Below are 13441 nucleotides of genomic sequence, written 5' to 3'. Positions count from 1 at the left end.
TCTATAATGAGCTGTAGCATCTCCCGAGGACCAGTAATGAGAAAACAATGAAGATCCATGTAACAGCTTGGAAATGAAACGCTGTATCTAATGGTTGACATATCCTCTTGTTCCTCTTAGGGCAAAGGTGAAGAAAGGTGTGAATATTTTCAGTGTGAGAGCCAGCAGCCCGTACTTATGGGACATTAGAGAGAGCGTGGATTATACTGGGAAATATGCACCAGCTGTTATTGTTTGTCAGAGGAAATCTGCTATCTCTGAAAACAGGTAGGTCATTTCCAGTAGTTTTCCATTTAATAAATGAGATTGTTTTGCTTTCTAAAGCCAGATGTATGCTTTGCCATAGTATTAATAAAACTTTTATTATAGTTTCTAAATATACATAGTAAATGTATCAATGGAAAAACTGATTCTGTCTTTAGTTTATAATACTCTACTTACTGTACTGTAAATCCATCTTGATTACCTAAAGGAAATGAAAATTACCAGGAAATGTTCATTTCACAATGTTTAAAAGGACTTGCTTTACCTCTCTGAGTTTAGTTCAGCCACATTGTTTAGTCTTTTCAAATTATTTGCTTCCAAACTGGTCAGGCATTGTATTAGCGTCTTGTTAATTACAGTCTTAGGTTTGTATCCTAACCTTTCCAGAAAGAACTAAGAAACATATACCAGGCTTCAACACATGTTCTGGTTAGTGAATTTTTAATCCACATTCAGAGAAATGACATTCAGTTCTTAAATGTGTGTGATGTAATAACTTGGGTGTAGGTCACTGTCTCCTAAAACAATTATTGTTTAGCAGTTAGTTGTTTCAGCTTCTAATCACATTTGAGTGTTTTCAAGAATAAATGTTTGATAGATTTTGGTTTCACTTCATTCATTGTTCCTGGGAAAGCATGGGGAGAGCTTGCTGGTAAGGAGCTAACTGGCCAGGGATTTGTTATATTAATTATTGTTACTATTCAAGTTGCATTACGAAGAGGGAGGTCAAATTCTGCAGTGATTTACCTGCTGTGAAATTCCATTGAATTGCATTGGGTTTGCACTGGGTACAAGATTTGGACCATTTTAATTGAAAACCTCTTACCAGTAAATACACAGGAAGCTCATTGGCTCTGGAATATAGGAAGGAGGGGAAGGGGGACTTCCTTCTATCACCCCCATCCGAATTCAATTTCAAACTGCCCCCAGGATGGTATCCTCCCCTTCCTCCCCTAAACCAAATATCAATATTATCTCATAGCTGGCTGAATTTTAATGGTTAGGGAAGGAATGTATATGTGCCCAAGGTCACAGCCTTCTCCTCAATAAAAGAATCAGAAAGATTCTTAAAAGGCCTGATTCAAAGCTCACTGAAGTCATTGAGACCCTTTTCATTAACTTCAGTGGGTTTTGGATCAGGCTCAAAGCAATTATTATGACAGTGAATTATCTACCGCCATCTATCCTTCCATTTTTATGGCTGTGCATTGCGGTGCCATGCAGCATCTTCCTACTCCTCTTTAAGTAATGGTAAAATGTAGTATGATATCAAGGATGGAGCAAAGTTTGGCTACTTATACCTTTTCAATATTCTCCTAAGCCTAAACATACAGTGGCTGCCCTTAAAAATGTGCCTGTTTTCATTAGATCACTACATAAGGTTAACCGGTAATTGAAGCGTGTTCCCTGTTCTTCCACATGCTGACTATAGGGAATGCCTTGGTAGTACTGCAAATACAGCAGTGATGTAATTTAGGCTCCAGTCCTGCAATAAGCTCTGCATGAGCAGACCCCTGCATCCCAGCAGAGCACCTTTAACATCAAGTCTCTGCCCCCGTAGAGTTGATTGCTGGTATGGGGGTTTGATTATCTAAGGCAGGTGAGAACCAAAGATTAATTCGGGGGAGCTAGTCAGGCTTTTAGGTTGACTAGTTGTATCCACCCCAGCTCCTCAAAGGTTCTGGACCCACGTTGCTTATTGCAATTCAGTATCTATTTTAAAATTATTTGGATCACTTGTAAAATCAAAAAAACGTATCACCAATGCTAAAGCACTACTACTACTAAACTACAAATGGAGCATTACAACAATCAAATCAAGATCAAATCAACTAATTAGTCCCAGTATTGGATTGGAATTAAACCCTCAGATTAATTGTGTTCAAACTAATACTAAAATAATCAACTCTTATAAGTCTAAAGAGGATTCTAAGAAGATGGCTCTCCATTTGTTTATAAATACCAACTAAAGAATTTTACCAAAGTTAATCAGATCTATAATTTAAACGGTTAAATGTCTTAATACTGAAATCAAATTATTACCTAATGTCTGGACCACAACTTCAGACACAATTAAAGCTTCTTTGTTAGACTTAATTTCTTGTGTGTGGATAAGCCTTTCCTTCTTCTCCCTCCAACACAGATTCTATAATACAGACCTCAACAGAACACTGCCCGGAGATTTCTAGTACTTTGTGCTCATTGCTGAGCAAAATAATTTGCCAAGACGGCATTTCTTACTATATTTTGCCACTTGCACTTTAGGGACATAGCCCTGCGCCATTGAAGGAGTTCTGGATTGACACTGTTCCAGAGGGATAGCTGTGTTAGTCTTTATACAGCAAAAACAACGAGAGTTCTGTAGCACTTTGTTTGTTTTGGCAGACAATATATGATGACTCATGAAACAGAAACCCAAAAGAGAAACCAAAGGATGGCACAACTTGATGCTTCCCTACCTCATTCAATCAATTTTAAGTGTTTCTCAAGTTAAAGCATTTCTGAGTCACTGATTAATACACAGAGAAAGTTATTTCTATAAACTTTTTTCTCGGGATTTAGGAGGAAATAGAGGGGAATTTAAATAGGTGATTGTACAATATAAGGGCTGTGCAAATGTTAGAGGTATTAAACTCATCTACTAATCACAGAGGTCATGATTTAGTTTGTTACAAATTTACACTTGTATGAGGGTGAATGTGAGGAATTGAGGAGGGGGGAATCTTATGGTTGCTTCTCCATTAATCTGGAACGTTGTCACTAGCCTGTAATAAACAGGGCACTGAAAATTTCCAACGATATTTGACAGCTGGGCTTAATTAGTTATTCTAATATAGTCTCATAATATTTGCTGTTAATATTTATTCAAAAACACCCTGCTGGCTGTGATAATATTTATATGTTAATCCTGTTATGATGAGCTGTTAGTGCCAAAACCTCTCGAAACAAAATGAGTGATATATTTCAAAACTTAGATAAAGAAATGTTCAGGCATCCTGGTTAAATTTGTCACTTGCACAAGTGTCTCTTTAATCCGTGAAATTACACCTGTCACAGTAAGTTAGCTTTATTAACACTATTTCCTGATCCATGTAAAACTATCAGAATCACAAAAGCGTTGAATCTCAAGTTAATTAACATTGCCACCTTTGCATTCATGTGATCAGATCTGTGATTTTAAGAGTAATTAAACAATATGTAAATAGAATCTGAAGAATTTATAAAAGAATTCCAAAAGCAAACAACTTGATAACAGAGTTCAGTATTTAACTGTTATCCATTCTGCAAATTTAGCACCATTAAACATGTAAAGATAAAGAGGAATTATTTCCCAATAAGAACTCATTTCTTCCTCTTCCTTCCCATTATAATGCTTGATCTTACTCCTAAAAGTGAATGGCAAAACAGACACGAGTAAAATGTAATAAGGGAATCAGGATGCTGAATAATGCATTCCTAATATTTTAAATTTCATTGACAAATTAACCAGCATTGCGACAAAAAGTTTTCAAAAGTAAAACAAAGTCCAGAGTTCTCTTGACTATGGAAAGTCAGATGGAATAAAACAAAAATAAATGGGTCTGATTCAATGGGACTTTCTAGATGGTATCACTATGCTGCCTGGATGAGTTTATTTCCTCCTATCTAGATAATGGGAAGGACAGGTTTGTGGTTTTGTATGCCTCTGTGTGTCCTTGGACAAGTCACTTAGTCGCAGTGTGCCTCAGTTCCCCATCTGTAAAATGGGGATGATAGCAATTCCCTACTTCATCGTGGTTTGGGGAGGATAAATACATTAAAGATTGTGAGATGCTCAGATACTACAGTAATGGGGGCAACAGGTATCTGAAATAGATGACAGTGAAGCCTGTTAAGCCACTCTATTTCTGTTTAAATTAATGAATACTTAATTTGGACAGTTGCCTGTCTGTTGGAGAATTCAGTATATTTCTCCATACTCAGAGAAGTATCCACCCAAGTCCAAAATAGTGATTGGCAAACCTGGACAATCTTGGAGAAGAACCCTAAAGTCTGGATCCAAACTAGCCAAATCTTAGTGCCCAAATTCAGTGGAAATCTAGCATGGCCAGGCTTTGTCCTGAGCTTTCTAGTACTTTGTGCTTATTGCTGGGCAAGATAGTTTGCCAAGATGTTGTTTCTTATGATACTTTGTCACTTGCACTTTTGGGGCATAATCCTGCACCATTGAAGGAGTTCTGGATATAACAGACTGTAGTCAGAAATCTGGTTCACTATTACGGAAGTCTGTGGGCTAACTTCTGCTTTCAGCTCTGTATGTGTCTCTGATTGAAGTTAATGTGTGATAATATATATATGTTAATCCTATTACAATATCAGTCAGTGACAATTCCTCTTTGTTTGAGGGCAGCCTTTGACCCTGCACATCTCATTTTCCATGAAGACCTACCCTAATCTGAGATACTTAAATTTTCTCCGCAATTATCCAAGAGTATGAGATAAACTAAATACTAGCTGGGGATAAGGAAGAGGGAACGTATGGTAACATTCCCCTTGATTTACCCGCACAATGCTTCATTTTTATTAGATGCAGGCTGGGATGTTTAGTATCCCACATTTCTCATTTTCAAATCAAGTATGGAATCTCACATTAAATTATTTAACATCTAGTTTTTGTGTTATAACTGCAGTGAGTTACTGCCTCTTTCTTATGGTTGTTGCAGCTGCCACTACGTTTGATAAGATCTCTAGAGTGCTGTAATCCTAAAATACTGTACAGCTCTCTCTGCCGGAGCTACAAAAGCAACAAATTTGACATAAACAACAGCCTAATAGCAAGAATAATTATATTACATGGGTGGCTGGTGTTCATCAAAATGATTCTTAAAAGTGGTCCAGAGTTGTAGATCGCCAGTAATGTTGTTTCTTTCTGCAAGCTGCATTTTCACATAGTTTTACCCACCAAGTATATATCACCACTAGGTAATATGAAGATAAAACGCTCTGTTCAGTAGAATTACCAAAAAAAACCATGGAGCAGCAATAAATAAATAAAAAATACATGGTATGATGTGTCCCATCCCATATGCTCTGGTTGATCTTTATGTAAATAACTGGACTTTGAAATTTCAGTGAGAAAATAGTTATATAAGTCTTATGGGCTTTGGGACTAAACGTACCTAGTATATAATTGCAGTAGTTCTACAAAAGCCCCACAAGTGTGTGTTGTGTTCAGTTTCACTTTACATTCTTTTGGTAATGTAGTTTTCCATGTCAGATTTGCCTGCTTGGTTTTCAAAGCTCTCCATGACTCATCTTATCCTACTGCTCTAAGCTTATATCCATCTGCTTGCTCCCTGAACCACAGGCCAAAATTTCCGTTGCCCAGCACCTTGTGTAGTCATTTTCACCAGTGCAAAATCTGCTGCTACTCTGGTGTAGGTATGTTTTGCCACACTCTGCATTGATGTAAATGGTTACACAAGGTGCAGGGCAACGGATACCCTCTGGTCTCTTTGCTCCACTCCGGCAATTGCCACCTTGACTTTCTGAACATATATGCAGCTTGTGCCCCTGTTGATCTCTTTCTTTAGAAAATCCTCCAGTCTTGCCTGCCTTGTTTTTCTCTTCTGATTCTCCATGCTTAGGGGACTCACTGGCACTTGGTCTTACTCTATTTATCTGGAACCAGGATGTTGATTCACTTCACCTCTTTAAGCCTCCTTTGTTCTGCTCTGGGTGAGTGACACAGAAGCTGTGACTGTCCTGATGAGGACCTTGTGACAGTCACCCACACTTAAGTCCATTGTAGGCTAGACTGTAGTAACGTGTTGTGCTTTGGGATGCCCTAGAAGTCTACCGAATGCTCCAGCCATAGCAATGGGGCGAGATGCAGTGTATATCACTTGGTTTCAGCACTGGCTTGTTTTTTGAATGCAAATGTAACTAAAGACACTGCAGGTTATCTTTAAACCCTAAATAGCCTTGGCACGTGGTTATTCCGACACCACTTCTTGATTTGTAGTCCAGTTGTGCCTATTAAGCTTGACTGGGATATTCTTACTGTCAGTTTTTTGGGGGAGTAAAACTCTCCTGAACCAGTCCCAGCCTTTGGGATTTCACTCCCCTTGGTTGTCCAGCATTCAGAGTGAGCTATAGCACATAGTACAAAGCTTCTTTACACAAATTTTGTATATGCAGGGCTTGTCTACCCTGAGCGGCTCCGTCGGCGCCGCAGCCATTGATACAGCGGCATCGATTGAGTGGGGCTCAATCATTGCTGAGCGCTTCTCCTGTCATTCCACCGGAACGAGAAGGACAAACTATGTCGATGGGAAACGCTCACCCGTCGACGTAGTGTAGTGAAGACAGCGCAGCTACTCGATGCAGGGCGCATTGCCTTCAGTCGTGTTACTTGCGTAAGGTAACTTGCATCCCTTGCATTGACGAAGCTGCGTGTGCAATTTCTGTGTTGTTATCGTTCATATTTTCAAAAATTGTTTTAAGTAAAATAATAAATAGAAAATGTAAATTTAATCCAAGAACTAACGAGGTTTCAAGTGACTAGTAATTTTAAGTGCATTTGGGGGGCCCAACAACACCTTAAAGAGGCATTTTCATAAAGCATTACCCACCTGTCCTTTGAAAATCAGGCCCCTTTAAGGTGTTTTAAATTCAGCACCTCAAAAATAAGGCATGTAAAATTACTAATCAGGTGTGAAAATCTTGCTTTATGCCACCATTAGGATCTGGACTGTATAAACTAAATCGGGGAGAGATTATATGATCTTTCAGAATGAAATTAACCAAGTTCAATTTGATTCTCTCTTCCCAGGCGTTTACGGGGAGGAGTGATCTGAATCTCCCTGATTTTTCATTTTTGTAAATGTGCCTTCACTGTCAGATCTCGAGGCCCACACTGCACGTCAGTTAGCTTTCAAAAGTTTTTTTCTGTGCTGTTCCAGCCATGTAAGTGGCTGATTGATTGTTTTGGTTCCCTGAAAATACCATATAGGTCTCTTCTGAAAAATGACATTTAAGCTCTTAGTGTTTCAAGAGAGATTAGGCAGAACAGTTGCAAAGCCTCAATTTCTTGCTTAAAACTTGTATTAAGGCTTAAAAAAAATCAATTAGTAGCTCCTTAGTGGGATCATTTGGGACGTCAAAGACAAAAGGGTGGATTCAGATGTCATTTACCCCAGTGTAAATCTGTTACTCCAGTCACTGCAATGGATTTACAGCACTGTAACCTGGTACAGAATTTGGTCTTACTGCTTCATTCTTCTCCACTTTAACCTCTTTTTTTAAATTTTCATCGTGAAAGTCCTATTTTATTCATAAACCAAGTCTTTTCCTTAAGTATGTCTAACCAAGTGCTAATGTGTTGGAGAAATGCAATGTGCTCATCTTCTTGCAGCAAATCAGAGAGGAAGAGATGAAATATTAACCAACAATTCTTAGACAAAGGCATTGTTTAGGGGACTTTTTTCACCTGTTTGTTTGAATGAGGCTCATTCATTTAAAAAACAAAAAGAGTCCAGGCAAACACTTCAGAAGCATGTAGATAGGCTCTTGGCATCTTGGAGGTGAACCTAATTTCAATACCCATGATGTTTAGATAAAGAAGGTACTACAGGGAACTTCAGCTGTCATTACAAAGATGGAAATTTATTCTAGGTACTCTATAGGAAGGAAAACATAGCAGGGTTTCTTTGTGAGCATAATGTTATTAGAAATAAGGAATAAATGACGATTAATGTTGAATTGTTGACGTGATCTCTTGCAGCATTCTGCAAGAAAAAGGATTCTTTCCCTGTTTCAGTGGGGGTCTTGCTCTTTTCAGATAAGTTATTTCTAATAAATTACATTTATATAGTTTGCAAATGATGGTATATAGCAGTTACTTCAGTGGTAAGGGTTTATCACTCTTTGTAAATTATTACAGGTGTGAACACTTCTGGGATGCAACATACACAACTTAGCAGCTCACAGCAACAATATTGAACAGTGTAAGACAGTGAGCTTGTGTCTCTGTTCTGCTAAAGCCTTTTTGCACAACCTTGGTAATACAAAGGGCCTTAGGGTGGGGCGTGGTGGACAGGAGAGTGGATGAGAACATACCCTGTGTTTGGGACTCCCAGATAGTGAGCTTCTAGCGTACAGCATAGTGGGCAGATGGGAGGTATTTTTGGTTACAACCAGAATTCACTGCAATACAGTTATTCTCCACTGTCCTGGGTGGGCCCTTATGGGGCAGTAGGAAGCCAAGTTTAAGTAGGTGCTGCTCTGGGTCCTTCTGTGGCCCCAGTCCATGTGGGTTTAAAACCTGCTTTGTCCCACCTCTTGTGTCCTGTCCCAAGTGCAAGAATGGAATAACTGAGAAGCAGGTCCAGTGCCTCCTTTCTGCTGGCCCCGCTACATCTCTAGAGAGAAAAAAGTGAGGTTACCATGTTCCACTACTCACGGCAGGTGTGCAGGCAGCGATGCAACGGATGAGCCTGATCCAAAGTTCAGTCAAGATTAAAGACTCCCACTGATATCAGTGGGCTTTGGATTAGGCCCGATTTGCCCTGGTACAGCCGATTTCTGTTTCCAGTCTGGTACTCCAGCTGAATGTGCTGTTGTGACAGTCTGTGTCACAGACAGGAAATAAGCCAGTGGAACTGCTGGATAGAATGACAGTCTTGAGTTGGCCTGATAAAGCCCGGAGTACTTATGTGCCAGATTGCAGTTTGCGGACTCTTCACCATCTCCATTGCTGAAAACCAGCACCGCCTGCTCCATAGCTGTACATCAAGCACCTCTGGAACACATTTTCACAACACCTAAAATATCACGGAGGAAGGCAACCTGAGAGAGGGTCCGCTTAGTTCAGTTTGGACCAGTTCCATGTTTCACATGCATTAGCGTCAGGATGACCTCTCCTAACCTCATTTCAGCAGTGACCCTGGGGTGGGGCTTTGAAGAGAAGGAATTTTGGCTTCAGGCAAAGTTCACAGTGCTTGTAAGGAGAGAGGAATTTAATTTCCTGTCCTAGCTCATCTGAAAAGAGAGGATCAGAGGTAGGAATTTTTTTATCAGAAAAAAAATCATCTATATATTTTTGAATGACATTTTATTGATTTTTTTGTATGAAAATACGAACAGAAAACAAGCATTCAAGCATTACATATCTCTCTACCACCAGAGAAAAGAAAAGCAGGTACACACTGTTAAGTATATAACAAATCCAGTACAGCACCTTATTCAAAAAGTCAACCAAGAATTTAAGAATGGGAACACTAACATCATCATCATCATTGCCAGTCACTTTGTCAGCTTAGGAGGTAGAGGGCTTTGGTGTGAATCTGAAAGGTCCTGGGTTGAAACTCTGCTGATGACCTGTGTAGGAAAAAAATAGGATATGATCATGTAATTAAGGATTGTGTTGTAATGCATACATAGAGGCAGAATTAAGATTGCCTTGGTATTTTTAATACAGGACTTTTAAGGAGCTCTGATGGCACAAGATGTTGGTGATCTGGCTTATTTCCTCTGGGGACCTGAGTTTAACTCCTTTTATAAAGTGAACTCTGTAGCCTAATGATTTTATCACTGGAATGCCAGAGTTTGTCACTTAGGATCCTCACAGTGATTTTTCAGGAGGTCATCCTAAATGATCAGCACCTGTAAAATCAGTAAATAGCACTAATACTTTGTGTTTTATTACCTTTCATGATAGGGTCTCATGAAGTTATTAAGCCTCAAATACGCCTGTAAAATGGGTAAACCAATTGAATAATGTGTTTGAGGAATATAGTCTAACCCTAAGTAACTTGCCTAAGGTATCACACATTGGGTCAGTGAAAGAGCTGACAATAGATCAGAGTGCTGAGTCTTGGTTCCTTGCTCTAACCATTGGCCCACACTGCTGACGTGCACATGCAAAAATTCTCCTCTACTGTATTTTTTTGCAGTGTGCAAGTAACAAGAGACATTTCCAGCAGTTTGGACATGTTCATACATATTTAACTTCCTTATTTATATTCAGGTGTTGTCCAGTATAATAAGCATCATTTTAATGTGGAGGGGGAAAGATTTCCCTCAGGAACCTTCAAGACTCATCATCACCATGCACTCTCTTTGTGTCTGTGATAGTTAAAACTGTGTCCTTTAAGACATTGATAGCCCCAGATTCCTTACTCATAATTCTAGTCACAGTGGGACAGGAGGAGTTTACTACTTACCGAGAAGAGAGAGAAAAGCCTTGATCCGATGGAAGATCTAATGTTAAATGCAAAGATTTGATGTCATGTGAAATTATCTCCAATATTGCTATGGGTTTTCTTTCCCTTGGAGGATATCCTGGGGGAAATCATTTTAATTACTCTGTCAGTTAGAAGTGGGCAGGTGACAGAGATTTTTTAAAGCATGAGTTAAGGTCAGGAGTAGGATTACATGGTGGTGGTGTTGGGTGAGAGGGAATCCCACTTCGTGGCAAGGAAATCGTTGGGAGTTAATTTTCCCTTCTCAGTCAGCATACGGGAGTGCACAAATAGGAAGGCTAGTGTCAGTTTGTAGTGTAGTCTAATCTTTATTTAGACTTAAATGATTCCCATGTACATTCAAACCACAGGTACAAAGATGAAATGCAATGAATATTGTTATTTATGTCATGCCGAGAGTTTTTTAATGGCTCCATCTCTTAATGGATTGTTTTATGAATAAGAGGAACATCCAGCGTTGTAGTACTACGGATTTAAAATGTATGCTTTTGGAAGAGAGAGAAATTCTCATGATTCAGGCATCACCCAATCTCTAGTTAATGGGGTTAGAGAGAAACTTTCCCTATTCATCTTAAGTACTCTTGTGCCCATTACCACAGTATCTGGGCACCTAACAACCTTTAATATATTTATCCACAGGGATGAATAGGGAACTGCTATTAGCCTCATTTTACACATGGAGAACTGAGGCTCAGAGAAACGAATGGCTAGATTCACAAAGAAACTTAGGTATGGTGATGCTGAGCATTGCCACATCTAACTTTTAGGCACCTAGAAAATCACTGGGATTCTCAAAGCCTGGGTTAGGTGCCCAGGCATCCTGTATAATGCATGGGGGGAGAGAGGCCAGAGAATGGGATTCACAAAAACTAGCATGCTAGGCAGCTCCCCTCCTACGCTAGCCAATGAGAGATGCCAAGCCACGAGGTGTGTGCTAAGTTCTGCCCCTCTCCTGGAAATCCAGGCTGCTTGTGAATCCCAGTGGAGCCAGCTTCTGGGAGTTAGGCTCTTAAAGTGGTGGCTAGGCACCTATGTCCTTTTTTAAATCTAGCCCTCAGTCCCTTGCCGAAGATCGCACAGGAGGTCTGCAGCAGAGCAGGGAAATGAAGTGGGATCTGCCAAGTCTGAGGCTAGCACTTGGGTAACACCCTAACCACCTCTTTTCCTAGGGAGAAACGTTCTCTGTGGCTGAGTTATTCCATCATTGTCTCCTGCAGGGCTTCTTGCACCTTCCTCTGAAGTATCTGGATACTGGCCACTTTGAAAACTGGCTACTGGACTATATGATCCAGTATGGGAGTTCCTAGACTTAGGGGAACTCCTGCTTCACTGGGACAACAGGTCGGCTGGCCCAAGGATGTCTGTTATACCTAAATGAACCAGCTACAAAAGCAAAGAAATCTTAAGAATGGATTTGGGTGTGTGACTGCAAGGCAGAGCTGTCCCTGTGACTCCAGTGGGTATGGGGGGGTTACACAGCTAGAGTGTGCAATAAGCAAGTGTTCCTCCCCCCGCACACACACACACCACCCCTCTTTCTGGTTTTCTGTAAAAACAATCAGTTCTTGCTCTCCTCCTCGGCCCCTCACTCAGCCTTCTGAGAATGCGTTCCAGCTTTCGGTGTCATTTGAAACACGAATTTTCCTATGTTCTATGGAGCCTGCTTTCAATTTACACCTTTTCCTAAGGTCTGGATCTTTTATATTGAATTCCAGCCTTGTGCAGTTGTACGCATTTTGTTCTTTATGTCTGATGCTCTGCCAAAAATTGAGCATGGGAATGCAGAGAAAAAGTGCTACACAATAATTTATCCAAAATTACATTTTCATAGAGGGTGTGGGGAGTCGGAAGGGGAAATAGGAACCATTCCACATACACACTTTGTAAAGTGAGGAAGCCAAGGAGACCAGCTTACTGTTTGATTCTGTGATAAGCTACTGGGCTCATTAGTAGGGTAGTATTTCATTGCTACTCAATGGTCCCTAGGGTCTCATGCTTCTCCATATAAGAAGGGAAGTATTATCTTGCATGATCGGTATATTTTCTGAGATGCACTTTAAAGCCCCTGGCCATTGGGAAGCTGATGGCTCAGATGATAGAATACTAGGTCTTTGATTCAAGCCTAGCTCAGGTTGGTAGTGACTGAAATTTACTATCTAATGGGGGTTTGTTGCTGGGATTCAGTCCAGTTCCTAGTGGGTAGATATCCACATGACAAAAACACACCATTTCAATTCTGCACCCATGCTGGCAATGTCAAAAAGACCAAGGACGGATTGAGGACTCAGCTATCCTAGTGGCCCTCTCCCTCCTCTAGAGGCGTTCCCTCTGTGTCCTAGCTGGGATGCGTTGGACGTGTGGTGGATGGGGGGAGACGGGAAGCTTGCTTAGCTGCTACCTGTGTTGAAGCTCTTCTCAGTCTCAGGGCGGTCTCCCTGGCACCTATCACAAGCACTGATTCAATAAATATAATATTGAAATGTAGCATAAACTAACTGTATTATTACTGCCTGCACCCTTTCTGCCTTGGCTATCATTGCCTCAGGGATGTTGTAAGAATTTGTGCTCACCGTCACCTGAAACCCTCATTATTTTTGAAAGGCACCTTAGACACGTACTAGATTAGCTATTTAATTCCCTCACTACTGAAAGGCTTCCCTAAGACCTTGCTCTGGGGAAGCCATATGAGTCTCATGCTATAGGAAAGAAAACTGTATCACCTCCATGCTCTGTCTCCACTGGCTTGGTGAGACCTCTCTAAGACCAATTCCAGGCTGTCTATCTAAGCATCTTACAGTCTCTAACAAATTTATTCTTACAGCTTCCTTGGGAGGTAGGGCAGTACTATTATGCCCCTTTTACAGATGAGGAACAGAGGCACAAAGAGAAGTGCAAGGTCATTCAGGAAGCCTGTTGTAGAGAACTGAAGCCAG

The 13441-nt window shown here is 40.4% G+C and overlaps 1 protein-coding gene across 1 annotated transcript in view; it reads left to right on the top strand.

Moving 5' to 3' along the window:
- The window catches only part of TMEM132D (transmembrane protein 132D), a 356906-nt gene that overhangs the window by 162588 nt on the left and 180877 nt on the right, over nt 1–13441 (top strand). The window contains exon 3 of the mRNA XM_067539747.1: nt 121–267. Coding sequence (XP_067395848.1) covers nt 121–267 — 147 coding nt within the window. The remainder of the gene's footprint in view (nt 1–120; nt 268–13441) is intronic.

The sequence above is a fragment of the Emydura macquarii genome, unplaced genomic scaffold, assembly GCF_026122565.2.
Source record: "Emydura macquarii macquarii isolate MOO-44397 ecotype Brisbane River unplaced genomic scaffold, CSIRO-AGI_Emac_v2 contig_554, whole genome shotgun sequence".
In the NCBI taxonomy this organism is placed as follows: domain Eukaryota; kingdom Metazoa; phylum Chordata; order Testudines; family Chelidae; genus Emydura; species Emydura macquarii.
Note: the sequence above shows the minus strand (reverse complement) of the source record. Positions and strands in the feature narration are given on the sequence as shown.